This window comes from Gavia stellata, chromosome 22 (genome assembly GCF_030936135.1).
Source record: "Gavia stellata isolate bGavSte3 chromosome 22, bGavSte3.hap2, whole genome shotgun sequence".
Lineage (NCBI taxonomy): Eukaryota > Metazoa > Chordata > Aves > Gaviiformes > Gaviidae > Gavia > Gavia stellata.
In genome coordinates, this window is record NC_082615.1 from 10267285 (window position 1) to 10286930 (window position 19646).

Consider the following 19646-nt stretch of genomic DNA (forward strand, 5'->3'; position numbering starts at 1 on the left):
ACCACCTGCTTCAAGCAGTGGCCAACGCAAATGAAAACAACATAAGGAAGGAGAAGTGTCGTAACAACACTCTCCGTTTATATCCTCCCACCTTCTAGCAATCCGTGCTTTAAGGCTTTTCTGAGACAAAAATAACGTAACTGTATTTGATGGCCATTTCTTCCCATTTTTGTTCTATTTATGCTCTTAGCTTCCAAGATACCGTGACAATGTGTTTCACAGTTTAATTGTACACTAGCTGAAAACCATTTCCTTTAATTTTCAACACATTGCCTCGTATGAACACGGGGCATCATACAAAATGAGTTACTAGAAATGGTGAGTAATAATTTTCTAGTTATTTATACCCTTTGTGGACATTAATATCTTCTAAGTCACCTCCTTTGTAAAACAAAGCTGCACTCTATCTTTCTCCTTTAAAAGCAATTCCACACTTGTGATTATCCTTGCCATTTTCTCTTTATTGACAAGAAATGCACACAGTATTCAAGATCTGGGCCCCAGACAGATTTACATAATGAAGGCATAAAGATGTTTTTGATCTGTTGTGTATTATTTCCTAATGATTTTTTTCCTTTTTTTTTTAATTATTGCTAAGAATGGAGCGAGGTTTTCAAAGAATAGTACTAGATGTTTCCATGACCTCCTCCTCAGAAGTAACGGGTAAGTTAGTCTTATCTTTGCTTATGAATAGCCACAGCTGTTCCCCTCTCAGCCATCTGGAATACCACCTTGATCAATCACTTATTCTTAATTTGTTCTTTGATTTGGCTACGTTTCTTAACACTATCCCCTGCAAATTGCTAATAGGGGATCCTCCCCATTCCTTTTCAGTAGGAGTTACTCATTTAATATAGCTTGTTTATTTTTTTTCTCACAAAATAGTCCTTTTAACACCCTATACCTACTGACCCTATAGACTTCCTGATTCTGATGAGTCTGAAAAAAGTTTTTGCAAAGGCTGTGAAAACAGCAAATTGTCCGATCTTTTCTTGTTCTTCCCTATTACATTTAGCTTAACACAGATTATTTTGATTTTTTTTTGTATATAACTTAGTGATTCCTGTTACTTTGCTGTTTAACCTTGCTAAGGTTTTAAAGAATTGAAAAGAGTAAACTAACACAAAACCTTGTCTCTGTCTCACCTGCACGCATTTAGTCTGCAAGTCAGTCCTTTTGATTTCATCTTAGAAAAAACTTCCTCATTTTTGTGTTCCACCCCTTTAAATTAAACATCATTGATTTTCCTGTGTTCTCTTCTTACTTTGAGCCAACATATGCAAAGCAAATCAACACAGCTTTGCAGAGCTGTGTACATCTCAAACTGAAATCCATGTTCTAGTATTGATTTCAGGAGTACTGATATGCATTTGCTTATATGCACAAAAGCTCTTTTGTTTTTATTAAAGGAGTACATGCATTTGGATTATATATCTACAAATTACATCTGTAGACTGTTAAAGCTAACATTGTCACTCATGTTTACTTCCTGCCAGTCATTGTTATTATAATCATAACTGAGATCTCAGCTGCTTCTGTCATGCTGCAGGAGTTTAAGGATAAGGGGCACCATTCTTTCTAGTGGCGCCCTATCTATTTGTGACTCGATGCAACATGGAAATTCCAGAATTCCTAAGGAGCATGGAATACTGTTGCTCAGTAAGGAAGAGAATACATTTTCACCATCCAGTGTCTCCAAAACCCTGTACGCTAGCAGCTAATGGTACAGTAAGTTTACCTAGGCAAAAGCTGCTCTTAATAAAGGTTCTAACACTCCTATCACACACACAAGCCGTAACGTTACCCCACGTTTCCCAAGCAAACCCACGTCTTGACCCATGCTCTCCATCTGCACGACCCCGTTAATGTAAACACCCTCTGCGCCTCTCGGCAAACACCTCCAGGCCAGGCCTGCAAGGTTAAGTTCTAGAACTTTCCCCGGCTCTGCCCGCCCGAGGCCAGCCCTCTCCCCACCTCATTGTGCTTGTGAAAACGCCAACAACCGCCTCCCTTTCAGAGTGACGAAGGCGGAACCACCCCGGGCAAACCCCCGCCGCCGCCTTACAGCCCGGGGCTTATCGCGCCGCCATTTTACACCGCCGGCCGCGCTCCGCGGCCGAAACGTTCCCTGGCCAGGCCCCGGTCCTGCCCGGGGGGGCTCAGCCCACTGGGCCCGGGTGGCGGGCAAAGGGAGGCGACACAGGCCGGCGGCCCGGCCCGGCGGGGAGGCGGGCGGGGCCCTCACTGCGCGGCTGATGCGGGGGGGCAGGCCGGGCTGCGGCGCCCACACCGAAGGGCGCCCCTTCACGTGACAGGCGCGCGGTGCCTGCACCAGGAAGCGGGGGAGGGGAAAACCACGTGACTCGCGCTGCGGCGTGGCTTTGAGGCACAGGCTCTTCCCCTTCTTCCCCCCCCCCGTTTCCATGGCGACCGGCTCTCCCACAACCCACAACAGTCACGCTGGCGGATGCCGCTGTCCCGCGGCACAGGCAGGCGGAACAGCCCCGCCCCTTCCGGCGCAGCCTGCCCAATCAGCGTGGAGGACGCCGAGAGGGTCTATTTAAATTCCCCGGGGCGGGGCTGTTCCCGCCGTCCGTTGGTGCGTGAGGCGCCGCGCCATGGGCAGCGCTGAGGAGAGAGGTAGGGGCGGCCGGGGGCTCGCCAGGAGATCGCCCCTCTCCGGGCCGCGGGCGCCTCTCCCTCGTGAATTCGTTGGCTCTCCGCGCGTCGTCGTGCCCTGCCCGCCGCTGGGGCGAGGTCGTGGCGTGTCCCCACCGTCATGCGAGGCCTTGCGGTGCGGCGGGTGCGAGTGCCGGAGGCGCAGCCGGCCTTCGTGCCCTGCAGGGGCGGGGGAGGCGAGATGGAGAGCTGCCTTTTGCCTCGCCTCTACCTTGCCATCCACCTGCTGCTCGCATCGCTGACACCGGCCACTTTATTCAGACCTACTTTTCCTTAAAGCCGTCTCTTCTTGTATTGTGGCTTTTTAAGGTCTTTATGTTAACCTCCCCTTCCCCTCTCTTGCGTTTGCCCCTGCCCTGTGACACTTTTAAATTGATGGAGCTGGAGATAAACAGTAACTGAAGCCTTCTAAAGACATGTCAGTCTGGAATGTCGGAGATGCTACTTTAACCTTTCACACACCTGAAATTATTAAAATGTTAGGGTAAAGTGATTTATGGAACTGAGTGAAGAGTAGAGCGATGGAAAAGGAATACTCCCTGTGTAGGGAAGAGTAAAAACTGTACAAATTACTTTCTTTTGTAGTAATTGTATAGTTTTTCCTTCCAAAGATGACTTATTCCTTCTGTAGTAATCTAAAATCCATTATAATACTTGTTAAAATACTGTTTTGTTTGCAAAAGCAACATGCAAGGGGAAAATTCAACCTTAAGCGATCCCAGATTAACAGAGATGAAAGCACTTGTTCTTCCAAGTTGATACTTGAATTGGGTGACAAGGAAGACTATAGAGGATACATGTACTTCAAAGTACTTTGAATTCAGGGCTCAAAGTTTTGGGAAAATCAAGCTGTTTATGCACACATGTCATTGTGCTCAACATGGCATGAAGTTGGTGGGACCAGCTCCACATTCCTGTAATCCCTAAACAGCAAACTAATTCGATTCTTGCAAAAAGACATATCAAAGCTTATTTTGTTAGGTCCTTCAAGGTTTAGAATTCCTGGATATGCGGCCAGACCAAAATTTGCTTTCCGTTATGTGGAAGGAAAAAAGTAATCTGCCCAGCCTGCTTCAGTACCCTTCACCTCTGAAGTCCAGTTGTGCTATGACTCTGTACTTGAGCAAGATACTGGCATGTATCATTCCTCGCTCTCTGTCCATGTTTCCATCTGAAAGGAAAAGTTTCCTTAAAGGAGGTTGTAGCGAGGTGAGTGTCCATCTCTTTTCCCAAATAGCAAGTGATAGGACGAGAGGAAACAGCCTCAAGTTGCACAGGGGAGGTTTAGATTGGATATTAAGAAAAATTTCTTCACCAAAAGGGTTATCAAGCATTGGAACAGGCTGCCCAGGGAAGTGGTGGAGTCACCGACCCTTGAGGTCACCATCTACTTGTCTTGTAGATGTAGCGCTTAGGGACATGGTTTAGTGGGACTTGGCAGTGTTAGGTTTACGGTTGGATTTGATGATCTTAAAAGTATTTTCCAACCTAAATAATTCTATGATTCTATCTGAAGAAAACAAGGCATGGAGCAGAAAGCATACAACGTGTTCAATATTTTTGATGATTGGGATAGCATGGCTGGGATTGACCACCTATGGCAGAGTCAAAGACACTTGAACAGGTTCTATCTTCCACTGTAATTAACCATGTCTTTATTTCTGTGTCTTTCAGTTCTGACATTAATATGTTTCACTTCTTAATAGATTGGGTTGATGTCGCCAATGATCTTTTAAGGAGCTGTCACATAAATCAGCACATAAAGCATCTCTCAGAATGTGGTGCTGATGTGTTTGTTCATCTTTATGAGTCAATCTTAGGAGAAAAAGTACCAGGTGGGAACGATAATTTCTAAACCTGCTTTTTTTTTTTTCCTCTGTATGTTTTGTAATGAACAAATTCAAGTTTGCAAAACTTACTACAGATGCAGGGTTTTTAAAGTATTTGTGTCCTTCCAAAGACAAACACATAAGACTGTCATTCTTTAAGAAGATTTAAGTAATATTGGCCAATTTTTTTTTTGTTTTTTGACTAGTATGAATGGCAGCTATGAGGGGAGTTCACTAGTATAGCTACAGCGAAACTGTTTCTGTTGTAAGTTAGGCCTTGAAAGCCACACATATGCACAATATCTCTGAAGGGTGTGAATTGGCTCATTTCTCTTAAAGAAGTGTTAATACTGAAGCCTATTCTTGTAAAATGCTTAATACTTATAGTCTGCTAGGAGCTAAGCTGTGGTTTAACCCGACTCCATTTGACTTCAATGACAACAATTAAGCAAGGCCTATACAATTATGTATTTGTTTGCTTTATGGTAAACTACTGCGTTTGGGAAGTGTCAAGACTCCTACTTGCAGAAGATTTTAATAGCACTGAGGTAACTGGCAGCTATTGGAGGCAGAAGTCTTGTTAAACATAAACCAAGTACTAAAAATAATGTCGCTCCCAATAAAGTAGCATACATTGCAGTCCAACTAGTCTCTGACAGGGGAAGAAGAGACCTTGACACAAACTGCAATTCCAGTTTGACGATCTGAACTATATGTGTGTGCTGGGAGTGAAGGAGGAAAAATACTTTAGTATTTTTCTTGAATTCTTGAATTTAATGTTTCAGCTGATAAAATCCTCACATCTTCCAGGGGGTGTTCTAAGTTTGTACTCAGTATTTAGAAAAGATTTCATATGACCATATGATATTTGAGCTTTTCACCAAGTACACAAGGTATTGAAAAAATACTAACTTGTAAGTGAAAGTTAAAGTAGTTTAGTCAAAACATCTGCAATACGCTATCCGTTTAGATAGCCTAAGATCTATTATTTATTTTAAATAGATTTCATAGCTACTCCTAGAAGCCAAGAGGATGATGCGCATAATGTACAAGCAGTAATAGATTCCCTGGCATTGGACTATTTGCAGGTCAGCTTGTCGCACATCACTGGTAAGTACTCATTTTAATGTGGACAAACACCAGCTGAATATCTGTGTGGTTTGATTTGAGCATTTTATAAGAACCATATGTTATAAAGCATACTTCATACTTACATGAAAGGTCTTTTTCCTGTAGTGAACATCATCAAAACACTGAACCCTTGCCTTGGACATCAGGTTATAAATTTAAACAGCAAACAGAGAATAAATAAGAGCTGTCTTGTATGACACAGGCCTGTAAGAAATGTTAAAGTTAACCATCAGTCATATTTCACTTGTCTGCTAAAGTGTTACCTGAGGTCTGTTACTGCCTCCTTTCTGGAGGCTGAGTTTTAAAACATGAGCCTTGAATTTCAAACTTGTTACTGCATTTTAAAAAGTTGGTGAGTAGACTTGAACCATGTTATGTCTGTCCTTTGTACACAGATAATAGCTTTCATTGAGCATTCGTATGTATAGTCTCACATAACATAGCCTGCAAAGAATGAAAACTGCTTGCTTAATACAGAGTATCTCTTTCTAATTTGGTACCTGTACAGTATGGCTTGTTTCTGTAATCCTGCCTGCCATTCCATAGACTTGGTTCATGCTGTAGCTAGTATGTATAAGAAAATATTAAATACCAACTATCCCTGGAAATACCCTGATTTTTTTTTTTTTGTGGAAGCAGCTATAGCATCAATAAACTTTCACTTATTAGAACTGAAAATTAGAACTTTAGGAAACTTTCAAGATACCTTAAGCTTACATACATAGCATAAGTGAGTGACCAGTTGTCTTTTGAGCTGACACCTTTACAAGAATTTCCAAGCACTCTTCTCCAGAAAACTCCTGCTTTTGAGAATTTTTCTTCTGTGAACTATTGATTATTAATATGTGGCAGTACCTTCTCTTAAGGTGAGAACATTGTGAAAGGAGAAAGGGAATCTATCAGAAACCTCCTCGAAATATTTGATGGTTTGTTAGAGTATCTTACAGAAGAAGTCAGTGAATCTTCTTCTCAGAGTGGAGGTGAGTAGACAGATGTCCTAGTTTAAGGTATTATGTTCTGCTACTACTATATTATGGACAGCTTACTTTTTCTGTTTGTCGGCTGTCAAGTTAGCTTGCTGAGGGATTAGGTTATCATGGCTGTAGTTCTTGGTGTTCATGGATGGAATACAGCTCCCATAATAGGTAAAAACTGTTTCTTTGCTGTTCTCCTCACTAGCAGCTATAAGGAATGATATCCATTGGAAGATGTAAGCTTTGTGAAACCTTGTTTTGGGATACGCAAGGTGTTTCCAATGTAGCAAAGATTTATTTGGTGTTTTTGCCTTATAACCTTGACAATGTGGAAGAGGAGAAAGACTGAAACTGACCACGGGGGGAGGAAATTTCAGTGGGCAAACTGAGCATTTACATTCCATATTTTCATAAACAGTAATGATAAAATAGATAATTTATTTTCCCCAAAACTTGTTAAAAGGCAAGAATTGGAGAACATAATTGTTCTGCTTCATTCCTGTGGCAGAAAACTATTCCAGACAATTCATCCTCTGTCAGTGTGTTGCTTTCCAACTTGTAAGTCAAATGATTTATGGTTAGGATTCAGGGAGGGAAATGTTGACTTCAGTTGGAACAATGAGCAAAGATCGCTTTTACTTCCTAGGAGACAAACGGGATGACTTAAGCTTTCCTGTGTAGTGGGTCTTGGGAGCAGATCCATAGCAGGGCCTGTTTTGAGGAAAATGCTTAACAGGGGAAGAGAAGCTACTCAGCCCTTCAGAGGCTTCATTGTTACTGCAGCCTGAGTACTGGTCTTCTGTCCTAAAGCTGATAAGAACTGTCATCACTGACTGTTGCACGCTGTGGGTAAAGGGGAGAGCATTTGGTGGCTGAGGCAATTGCCTCCTGTCCCGTTTCACTGTGAATGGCAGAAAGAGGACAGTGGCAATTTTCAGTGCCTGGGCTTCTGCTTTTCCCTTCTCTCAGACTGCCAGTGCTGCTACCCAATAGGTGTTAGTGGCTCCAATTTTCTAGTTACAAGTACAGGATTTAATTCTTTGGAGGAAAAAGGGGGTTATTTATAATTGAAACAATAGGGTATATGGTAGTTCTATCACTGTTCAAAACTTACAATAAAAGTTGCCCCCCCCCCCCGCCCCGGGGGGGCATTACATGTCATCATTTTAGATAAAACATTATAATGATGATATTACACTTAAGCTATTTTGATGATTCTGGCAATAATACCTGTTAGTTAATAGGTAGAGGTAGTTTTCCTGAAAATAATTGCTTCTTGATTATTAACAGATGAGGCAAATGTGCTATCCAATAATGGAATTCAAATTGCATCTCAAGAGCAGCTGGAAATCAATGCTGGTCAACTTACGCAACCTTCAATAGTCTCATCAGTTGAAGGGTAAGAACAATTAGAATGTTTGCATTGACATAGTGGTTGACTATCATTTTTGTGTATCTGTAGAGAAACTAGTAGGTTTTTAATAGTATGCAAGTAGGAAATACACTGATTACATACATCAAATGGAATGTGAGGTAACTTTCTCCTTTAGTCGGGCAGCAAGAGGGCTAAAATTAGATCCAGAACATTTGTGCTCTTGAAGAGTGCTGATGGCATTTTGTTTCCCTTAAGTTTACTTTACATGTGGAATGAAACAAATTGAAAACTTTGTCTCAGTTTTAAATGATTGTGTTTTAGTTAAACTGCATTCAATTTATCTTCAGACTTCTACATTGGTTTGTGTTGTAGAAGCTGGTCTCATGTCCTATGCTGTAACGGCCAGCACTCTTCTGCAGCTCCATCTTGTGGACTGAAGGGGCAAAGATTGTTGGAGTAAATATTTTATGGCTTTATGTTCCTTTTAGGTCCCAATCAGAATTTTTTGTTCCATCTTGTGATGTAGATGGATCAGAATCTACTGGTGAATTAATTAGACTTGGAGATACTGCTTATTCATTTTCAAAGAGAGAGGAAGGTGAGTTTGGGTGAAAAAAATTTTAAGACTACTCTGTAGTAAAATTTCTAGGCTTTTTTTTGTTGTTTCTTTTTTTAAAGTTACTTCTTTCAGACAAATACTTCATTTTAAACTCTTATTTTACAAAAAAACCCCAACCCACAATAAGCAAACGTATCTGTAGTTGATCTTGCTGAAGTTAAAATGTAGATTTCTTAAAGAGTATTCCAGACACTGTTTTTCATGACTCCTGAGCTACATTATTTGGATAAAGGTTTGTTGTTTGTCTTCTAATTCAGTTCTCCCTACAAAGGGATTTTATTTTGTTAAATAGAATAAGAAATTTCTGAAGCCTTTAATTTATTTAATTTATTGCAGTGTAAAACGTATTATTTAAGACTGTAAAATGACTAGTAAGGTCATTCTTAAAGAAGACTTGTTAGGAGTGTGTGCCACTGAAAAACATTATGGGTGGCTCTGGAACAAATAACGTGCAGACTACTTAAATGGAGTCCATTCCTATTTTCCTATAAGAATATTCCTATTCTTATTGTGATAAATATCTCCAAGTAGAGGTGTAAAGAAATACTATTAATTCACCCTTTTTCAAACACCATTTCTAGAATTCCATTTGCCTGAATTGTTACCAGCAGAAAAGGACAAGGGGGTGGAAGAATCTAAAAACTCAGAGGCTATTGCAACATTACCTAGACAGTTCTCTGAAACTGAAAGGGCCATTGTAAAGGAAAAGGAAGATGGTGAGTGTTCTTTCTTCTGATATCTAATCTACCTGATTTTGACTAAGGGGTGTCGGGTACTAGGGTAGTGTAGAGGAGAAGAAAAGTAATGTCGTAAGGCATAAAAATGTTACAGTACTGTTCTATGCAATCCAGCAAAGATGGTAGCTAACATTAGATACGTAGATACTTCTATCTAATATGTATGGAGAAAATACAAAACTAACATTCTGCTTTCACAGATAACACTTAAACTTCAAGTGCTTTGTATTTGTCTCTTAAGGATTAATGGAGTCTGTTCATACTACTGAACCTCAAAAAGAGAATTCGTGTGCCAGTGCTACAAAACTTGGGGAGCCTATACAGCAAGCTATTCCTTTGCTACCACCATTTCAGCCTTCGGAAGCCAGACCTCATTATCCTGGATGGAGAGATTATCAGAGCTCAGACAGCCAGTCAGCAACTTTAGCTAACAGTGAAGGAGTCAGAATTTCTACTGTAAGTAAAAACCTCTCCTTTGATTTTTTTTTTTTTTAATTTAGTAATCAGTACTGCTTTCATTTTAAAACCTTCTAGTATACTTGCAGAATGGGAGTAGAACACTTCTGAATGTGTCAGATTTTATCTTCAGTTCAAAGAATTTTGGATTGTGGATTCATTCTTCACTGAGAGCCCAGGAAGTTAATTTGAGGGGTGTGTTTATTTTATACACATATACGTACACATGTCCATAATCAATATTACTGCACAGTTTACAATAAGGTAAACAAAATAATTATAGTGTATTTTTATTTATCTATAAAATCAGCATTGATTTCCATATACAGACAAACCTAATGTATGACCTTCCTGTCAACACTCTCCTGTGAATTTATAGAAAACATGTTGCTTTTTATTTCAGCTTGAAAAGTCACTTACACAAAAATCTGAAGATGTTTCTGGTAGTCTTCCTCTATCAAGGAAAACCCCTGGTGAGAGAGAATTTTGCTTCCTGTAGAGTAACTCTTAAGTGTCAAATGTTGCATTTATTTTTTTTGGCACTACAAGAAACATGGTTTTGAAACTACTAGTGCATTTTTTTAATTCAGCTACAAGTTCATATTTCTATCTCTGTTTTATAGAGAAACAAAAATAGGTTACTTTTAAGTTGTTTCCTGTGCTGGAGAAAAATAATCTGTGTCCCCAGTTCAACTCTTTTCTTAGTTAATCCAGTTAAGATGTGCTTATACTACAGAAATCTCTTCTAGCAGATAACTCCCATGGCTGAGCTTATTCTGAGCAGAGAAACATAGACCAAACAAGCCAGATTCAACTCTAGGAAAAAGCCATTAACTACTATTGTAGAAAAGGTTTAGAAGCTAGTTTTCAGTGCTTATTTTCTCTGTTGCTTGGGAAACACTGCTTACCTTTCTAGTTTCCATAGCATTCCTATGACACTGAACATTCAGAACTTGAGAAATTACCAAAATGAAGGTCACAACTTCACTGTGTAACTACAGTTGCTTTGTCATTCTGTTCTCTTTGAATAATTTGGTTCCAAAGGCCATGGATCACATCTTCTTTTACTTGTTTTTCCACATTACTAGGCACAGTGCAGACTATACCATCAACTAACACTTACCTGTCATTTGCTTCTGCAGTGGGAGACAAGGTGGTATCAAATGATGGTGAGGACAAAGTGGCGAAGGTAGATGTTGCATCTTTACTTTATTTGTGGAAGTTCAGTCAAAATTTTTGGATTTCTGCTGAATTCTCCTGAGATCTTGTGGTACTTCTGGGCTTTCTTCAAACCTGCTTTTGGCTTGCTTTCTTCAATATACAATCAGTGATGCAATGTTGTTAGACTATGGCTATGTACAGTTTATAAGTCATGTCAGTTCTTTCTGGAGGTGTTTGCTCCAAGAAGTGTAAGAGCTAGTACCTATAGAGTTCTAACAACCAACCAGTTACTAGTTATCTTGATTTTAATCAAAGATGTATAAAACTCAAGTACAGTCATGTCCTTTCTCTGAAGTGTATCAGTATTCTAAATAAGTAAGAATTTTGGTTTTCTGGGGTTGTTTGGACTCCAATAAAATTCAGTCTTTGCTCCCTTCCTAAAGATCACTGAACTGCCTGGCTATACTGTTTCATTTTATTTCCTTGCATTGTCCTTTGTTTTTCAAAAACTGAATAATGCAAAAAACCCACAAATTGATCAGCAGATGCCATTCCGTGCTTGTAGAAACATGTCTGTGTAGGAAGTTCCTTGCTCTGGAAAACACTTTTTTTGCCTTCTGCAACCACAAGAGGTACTCACAGACTTCATTTGTTCCAATAGTTTCAACAGCTGTTACTTCTACATTGTCTGTTTAAAACTCATTTTCCACTGGTGCATTTGCAAGTATATGCATGCTAACCCTGAATTACTCCTGTTCAAACAGGTAAGTTACCAGGCAGTACTAAACCAGTGTAACTAAATGGCACAAGGACATAAGTGTGTTCTTTTAGTTTGCTTAGTCTATACTGAGTGAGGTTCAGCTTACTCGCATTACTTGGCATTAGTCCCAGGCTAATGAGGTAGTATGTAGGGATACTCATAACTTAACCTAGACCTTGTTTTTCTGATTCAGTGGTTTAGCTGTAGATGATTCTTGAACTGATCTTCTATATTTTTGCTAGTCCATTTCTTTAAACATCTAATTCTCTAAAGCACACTATCTTTAGTCAGGGACCTGGACATGTAAGTACTTTTTATTTATTTTTTTATATATATATATATATATATAAAATTAAAGGGTTTGAGATGGTTCTCATATAAAAGCTGTTGTAGGATCTCTCTACTCCCATGATCTATGGTATTTCTGAGCCTTACTGTGAAGATCTTAATAAAATCTTAATTTACTAATTTTCCTAGGTTCCTTGGGTATATGGGACTTCTGCATCTGCTTCCTTTTTATGTGAAAAACTCTCACTACGTGCTGAACAAGTAACACAAACTCCAAAACCTGAATCTAGATATCTGCCTAGAAAGAAAAGGCAAGTTCAGTTTTTTGGTACTGAGCCAAGCTAGCCCTTTCATATATAAATGGCCACCCAGCCCACCCCCTGCTCCCCCCTTAAAAATATCTTTCTCCTTGGCTGCATGACAGTGAAGGATTAATTTTAACAGAGAGATTTCCTGTTTCTCCTCATATATATGCATTTTCTTAAATATAGTTATAGGCATTTACACGTTCAGCTTCTACTTAATCCTACAGAAATGTGCTCATAGAAGAAATTAACTGGAATTGTACAAAGTAATGCTTATCTTCAAGTTTTCAGAATAAAAATGAAATCTCTCTGTTTTCTGTTTTAGCAGATACGAAAATTCTACCACAGATTCACTTGAAGAGTCTCTTTCCCACGGAACAACAAAGGAAAAGCTATCTGAGCAAGAACTTCATAAAGTGTCAGAAAAACTCTCTCACAGGTTAAATGAGCTAGATTTAGTAAGTGAAATCTATTCTTTGTTGTATCTGAGCAAGCTAGCCTTGGTAATGATAGTGGAGAGAACCAGAATATAAATAAAATATTGATGAAAAGGATACCTGCAACTAACACTTGACTTCAGACAGTTCTAAATTTTGAATGATTGAACCTGACCCCCCCAAAAAATCTATCCAATAGATGTTAAAGAGAGCTTTGGGTGGGCATACCAGGGAAGAAGAGTTGACAGATGAAGACAGCCTGTCTCAGCACAGTGACAGCGTCATGGATTATCGCCGAAGGAAAGCTGAACGAGGTAACAATTCTTACGCCAGTTAAATATTAGGATGGAAAGGAATATAAAAAAAAATTCCTTCTCATGTAAACCTGATACATAGTAACTAACTATGAGTAGTTCAAAGTTTTGTATTGTTAGTTCACTTCCAAACCTGAGCAACAGTAACAGAAGTACAATTACATTCCCATTTAACACTTAAATAGCTATGGTAAAACTTTACTAAAAATACAAGGCAAACACAGCTGCAGTAAAAAATGTACAGAAAAGGGGGGGAGGGACAGAACACAAGCTCATTGATATGACTGTGATTCTAAAATAAGGGCCTATTCACAATACACTTCACTACTGATTCTTCTGTGCCGAACACAGCATGTACATCTAGGTATCTTACAAACATATTGTGCAGTGTATGTGGTGGTGGCAGCAATATGATTAAATAACCACCTTGTACATACACCAGGCTATAAAACTATCATATAGCTTGATCTAATCCATGTGCACAACGTTATGTTGCAAAAGGGAGCTGTTCGTGACCCTGACGTATAGACAGTCTCTCACCTTGAGCTACCTTCAGTTGTCTCTGCTGCTTTTTCCTTTCCCATCTTGAATGTTTCCTGGCACCTTTGCTATTATAGAAGCCCCAAAATCTGTGATTTGGGACAGGGATAATTCTAAAGGCAAAGGCTAAGGCTTTAGCTTTTTATGACTTAATTTGTGCTAAACTTTTTGACTCTTACGCTGCATGGGTTTTTGGGGGCTTTTTTACCTTACATTTGGCTGGAGTTGGTTTTTTTTGTTTGTTTCAAGTTAGATACTCAATGAATTGCCTTTCCTTACAGACACACCACATCTAAGGTACCTGAGCAGGCCACGATCCCTTTCTCCATCCTCACCCTCATCTCAGCATCAACTCTTTTCTGAGTTCAAAGACAAGCTTTGCAGTAATGGAACAGGCCAAATAAGGAAAATATGCAGCCCGTTGCAAAAAGAAAGGGCTGAAAGAACAAGAAAAGCTAAGGTAAGTCTTCCCAACAGTTAGACTAAAATCATTAAAACTGAACGCTCCTACTTAATGGGGGTATCTGGCCTACTTTAGTTAATTTTGTACGCCTGCTTTAGTAATTTTGTACTGTTTCAGCTGTGGGCTGCTGGGGAAAAGACTTAAACCCCAAATTTTCAAAAAAGAGACTTTAAAGTGGAAGAAGCTACTTTGACCCATACAGCAAACAAGTTAATGAGGTGGTCATATGGACTGATTATTTTCTCTGAAAAGTCCTCTTATTTTTATTTTCTAGATGGTTGCTAAAGCTTATGAAGATGAACTAAGAATTTATGAAGCTAGGGAGAGGCTTAGACTTTCCAAGCTCAGAAAAGTCATCAAGGAAATGGTATGTGATGCACTATGATGATTGTTGGTTGTGTTTTGCTTTTTGGTTTAAATTTGTCTAGATGATCTGTCCAGACACTGGATATGTCTTTTAGGTACAAAATCTCCTTGACTTCCAGTGTCATAGTTACAGTGCTGTATAAGACTAAGGTAGTAAACAGAAGGACAGCTTTTCCTGAGATAGGTAGAACCGAGGGAGAAGTAGTTTTAGAAGTTGCAGCACTTCCCTGTATATGGGTAACTTAACCACTATGCTTTTGACATGAAGCGGTAACTTCATGACACAGATTTAAAGAATTAAAGCTAAGTGAGCAAGTAGATACTAGATAGACTGGCCTAAACTTCTCCACAGATGGGCACTTTTTCACACGCACACATCCCCAAGAGCTAGGTTAATAAGGTTGTAGCCCCTGTACACTGTAGGCAATGTGCTTAATATTGTCATAGTCTTTTTTAACTACTCTAAAAGCTGGGTTTGTGCAAGGATGATTCTCTAATATTACAGATATGGCAAAGGGCTTTTTGCTACTTTCTTACCTACTACTGGAACAGCAAAGAACCTAAGCTGAAAAGCTCTATCGTACCAATGTCATAATAATGTAGGCTGCACTGGCCCTTTTCACCACCCTTACAGAATCAGTGCATAGGCTGCTGCAGTAGTGTTAAGGGCTGAAAAATAGCTGAGGTTACGCAATAGTGAGATTTAACCTTTATTTGAACCCTGACCTGCATTTGGTAAATTGTGGCCTTCTGGAGAATCCAATTCAGTATGTCCAAATTCGCATTCTGAAGTTTCAAAGACATTTAAGTTCTGATATCCAAACAATGTGATCTATCAGTCTTTCCCTTCTCATACCTGTTCTCCATCTGTTTTACATCTGCTCCTAAGGAACAAGAATACAAAGAAAACATCTTTAAAGAACCTCCAAAAATGCCTCAGCCAGTGAAAGTTTATTCTAGAAAAACCACACCTCAGAATCCCAAATACAGCCAGTGGATTCCAAAACGAGGGACTGTGAAGCCAAAGAAAGCAGCTCCAAGTAAGAACTGCAAAACTATACTTGGTGGAAAACTGGCATCTTTTGAAAGCATGTGTTGAACTCCAAGAATAAAGGCATCAGTCCAACATATACCAGTCAGCTGTAGCATTTTCCCCTTCTTATGACCTCTATATGTCTGGATTTTTGTTAGGGAAGATAATGCTTTAAGTAAACGTAAACCACCAATGCACAATCAAAACTGCGACCCATTTGCTACCTCCTTAAAATCCCTTGGATTATTTTCAAGGCTTGTTTCCATTAGTGCTACTCCTATGCTTGCTCCACTGTAGTCTGAGCTCAGTCTCTTTTTTTTTTCCTTTTTATTTTTTCCTGAGCATGTATCAGATTTAATATTGGGCCTTTAGCTTGAGTGGGCTGGTGCTGAGCCATGTCCAGGTAATAGAGCAGAATCTGTCAATGGCTATCATCTTCCTTTCAAGACCCTGCCGTGGTGGTGTTAACACTGCCACTGGTTTTCCTGAACAAGTGATGCTCCAAGAACAGCCAACATGCAAATCCCAGGCTCAGTTTTGATAAATGGCATTGTGCATGCTTACGTATAAGATCATGGTATAATCCCCTACATAGCTGAATTTTTATTTTTTTCTGTGTTTAAAGGGCATATACTTGGTTAATACACATTTGTTTCATCTCCCCATCACTTTTTCCTGCCAGAAGGATCAAAGATGTAATGGGAATGAGCTGGTTGTAAACTGGTTTATTTTCCACCCATTTATTTGACCTGGATCTATCACTACTGCTGCTGTATTAGCATTATTTTAAGTTGCTGTAGCCAGTGAGAAAGAAAACACAATGGTCAGAAGCATTTGAACAAAGAAGGGGATACCTGTCTTAATTGGATGTGGTAGTGGGAGGGAAACAATGCCTGAACTATAAACGCAATTCTTCAGCAGAAAAAAAAAAAATCCAGCAAAAACTTGGGATTACTTTCTCCGCTGCTGTACTGACAGAATGATGTTATGTCCTGCTGGGTTTAGCTTGACATCGTAACAACAGCATGGTAGTTGTATATAGTGTTCAATCTAAAATATTTCATAACCTAGGCTGACACTGTCTGGAAGAATTTACCACTAAATGTATTCTCCAGGAATTTATTGCTTACATCTGTCTTTACCTTGTAGTGAAAGTAAGAGATGATGACCTCCTATTTCAGCTACTGGAAGAGTTTCCCCACCTGCATATTTCCCACCGTACTATGAATAAAATGTGGCAGCAGCAGCGTGCACATACTGAACAACTTAAGGCAGCTTCTGGCAGAACTCGACCAAAACTCCAAAATGAAGTGAGCATTCTTATTCCTACCTTCTAAGTATCAGAGGGATAGTACCTCTGACAGGGTAGTTAGCAGGCATCACTTTGTATTGCATAATAAAAATAATAATAAAATCATCCTGACTTTTTGTATGCAGCATAGATAGGGTACATGCACATCCAAAGCACAATATGAAAGGATGTATATATGAGCTTGGTTAGTTAAATAGGGATGTACATATCTAGACATGTGGGTTCAACTTTTTATCAGCCACTTGACTATAACGTTCATTTTTTTATACTAGTTTACCTAGGACTGCTATTGCTTTTTTAAAACCATTTTGTAGGTTGGAGTGCTAGTTCTGAACAGTCTTTCAAAGTTAGCTACGAGATACCACACGTAAGTTAATCAACTTTTGTAACTCTTAACATAAAAAACAGAACACAGCAGAGGAGCAATGCTTAAAACTCCTACACACAACTGCCTGTCCTGCAGAAAGATGGACGTAAACAGCTTTTTTTTTTAAACCTCCAGGTTCAACAAGCCCTGAAGAAGCATGAGCTGCTTGTTGGAATTATTAAAAAAGATCAAGACCATAACAAGAGACTGGTATGTTCTTTGAATGGTAGTTGTTACACAATATAAAAAGTTCATGTTGAGCTAGCTAGAATGCATATTCCCTGGTCATGAAACTGGCTTTTTATCTTACGACAATTTTATGCCTCATGACTAGCTGTGGTTTCAAATGCCATGTAATCTCTTTGCTGTGTGGCTGCTGAGGTCATGGGAATGGAATATTATTATTACACTGCACTGTTGCTTTAAAAGTGCAAATTCTAAGAATGTGCAAGGAGGAGAAATTTCAGGCTCCTGGTGTTGCTGTTGAAAACACCAGCTACCATGGTAATGCTTACCCCTTGATTTAGATAGTGCTCTTGATGGCACCACTTTGCTAAATCAGTGGTGACTAAAGCTTTAAACCATAAATGCAGTGTAAAATTGGGGTAGGGAGAAGGCCCTTAGTAAAGGAAGCTATTTATTTAGCAATGATTAACAAAGCTTTGCCTGCAGCCATATCTATTGAAAGCTTGGTGGTCTTACAGCTACTGTTCTCCATTTAGCAAGAATTTAAGCAACGTATCTGCCGACAGAAATGGGCTCAGAATAAAGTAAGAGAGAAACGCCAGCAAATTGCTCGAGCCAAGAAATATTATGAAGATTACCGGGTTCAGTTGCGTGCCAAGATGATGCGGGCTAGGACACGGGAAGAAAGGGTAAGTACAAGATGCCTTGCTCTGCAAGTGTGGAACAATTCTTTTTTGTTTGGACCCCACTGCTGAGGACCCATAGTCTGGTAGTTTAAATAATGGTACAAGTAGACAGAGAGTAAGTTAAGTGAACAGAGCATAGGAGCCAGGATTAAATGGTTGGTCAGTCAAGGCCACAGATGAAAAGGTTCCTTCTTTGGAAACACTGATGCAGTTTAGGGCAAACCATGCTTTACGGGGTTAAGAGAAGGAGAGAAAGGGTGAAGTACCAGTATGGGAAAACAGGGCTGGTAACATGAGAAATTGGGGAAATGAGTTTTCAGAAACAGTAGGATTAAGAAGTTGTTCCTATAGTTACTATCCAAAGAAAACAATCTAAATCTTCAGTTAAGGAAACTGATCAAAAAGACAGCTTTGTTATTCAGTTATGTTTGTTAAACAAAGTGGACTTTTGGACAGATATAATCTCCAATTAGGGCTGGACATCAGAGCTAAGGAAAGCAAGTAGAGTTATTGCAAGAGTAGATACACAATTCTCACCTTTTAAAATAAAAGCCTAGAGGTTTAGTGCATAATCCACCATTAATGATTTGAGAACTGTAGCTGGTATGTGTTCTTTTGTATAAATGGAAAGCCTGAGCACAGGCTGGATTTCCTGCTGTTGGAAATCTGGATGAAGGTCCTGAAGTTAGATGACAGAACGCAGGGTGGGCTGTAAATCACAGTGCACATTCAAAGACTCTGGCTAGTGTTGTCGGGTTGTCTGCAGTGATGTTAAAAATATAATGTACACTTGCTGTTCTAGCTGCTTTCTCAGTCATATGACTAAACTGACATGAAAAATTTATTTTATCTATCAGAATTTCAGCTAAATGAGTATACAAATACAGCTCAGCTGTATCTGTACCATTACTAGATACATAAATGTACTTCTTCATGGGCAATGATCTATCTTCATGTGATCACCCTCTCATCAGGAGATAAAGCAGCTGAAAAATGTAAATGTATACTTAAAGGTTTCTGGGAAAGTTTTAGGTTTGCTTTTTTTAATTGCTGGCAGATATTTAAAAACTTATTTGAAGAAGGCTTAGAAATTCAGAAGGAAAGACTGAAGGACCTGAGAGCATACGCTCAAGAGAAGCGTGCTGAGCAAAGGAGAGAGCATCAAAATGAGTTGGAGTCTATGGAGAACTATTACAAAGATCAGGTAAAGCTTAATCTGCATCAAAGACTTACATTTTTTACACTAGAAGTCTTTCCTTTCTTTAATTGGTTCAACTCAAACACATGTTATGCTTAGTTTTCCATGCTAGCAGAAGCTTTATCTCAAGAACGCCAAGAAATCCAAACCAGAGAGAAAGCACAAACACAAGTAAGTATTTTTAATTTTGTGTAAATGTCTTTTCTTTTTACGTGCTGTGGCTAATGTCTGTATTTCCTTTAGATGCTACAGAAAACAAAAAGAGAATTGAGATCAAGGATGGAAAAGGAAATACAGCAACTGCAAGCAGCAATAATGCAAAGTGATGATGACACCTTTTTTCAAGAATTAGAAGCAGACAGACTGAAATCTAGACTTCAGATGGCTTCCTTTCAGTATAGCAAAAGCCGTTTCTTGTGAGACTTACAGT

At 39.4% G+C, this 19646-nt stretch overlaps 1 protein-coding gene across 1 annotated transcript; it reads left to right on the plus strand.

Annotated features, from left to right (window-relative positions):
* Nucleotides 1–2618: 2618 nt before the first annotated feature.
* On the plus strand, nucleotides 2619–19646 carry CEP95 (centrosomal protein 95). The gene is made up of 22 exons (XM_059828147.1): nucleotides 2619–2640; nucleotides 4386–4514; nucleotides 5511–5618; nucleotides 6506–6619; nucleotides 7904–8012; nucleotides 8477–8586; nucleotides 9189–9323; nucleotides 9586–9800; nucleotides 10204–10273; nucleotides 10943–10989; nucleotides 12199–12320; nucleotides 12640–12772; nucleotides 12951–13065; nucleotides 13887–14065; nucleotides 14343–14435; nucleotides 15324–15474; nucleotides 16617–16777; nucleotides 17282–17356; nucleotides 17869–18021; nucleotides 19076–19222; nucleotides 19316–19387; nucleotides 19460–19646. Exons 1-22 carry the CDS (start codon nucleotides 2619–2621, stop codon nucleotides 19634–19636), a joined length of 2637 nt encoding a protein of 878 aa, XP_059684130.1. The 3' UTR covers nucleotides 19637–19646.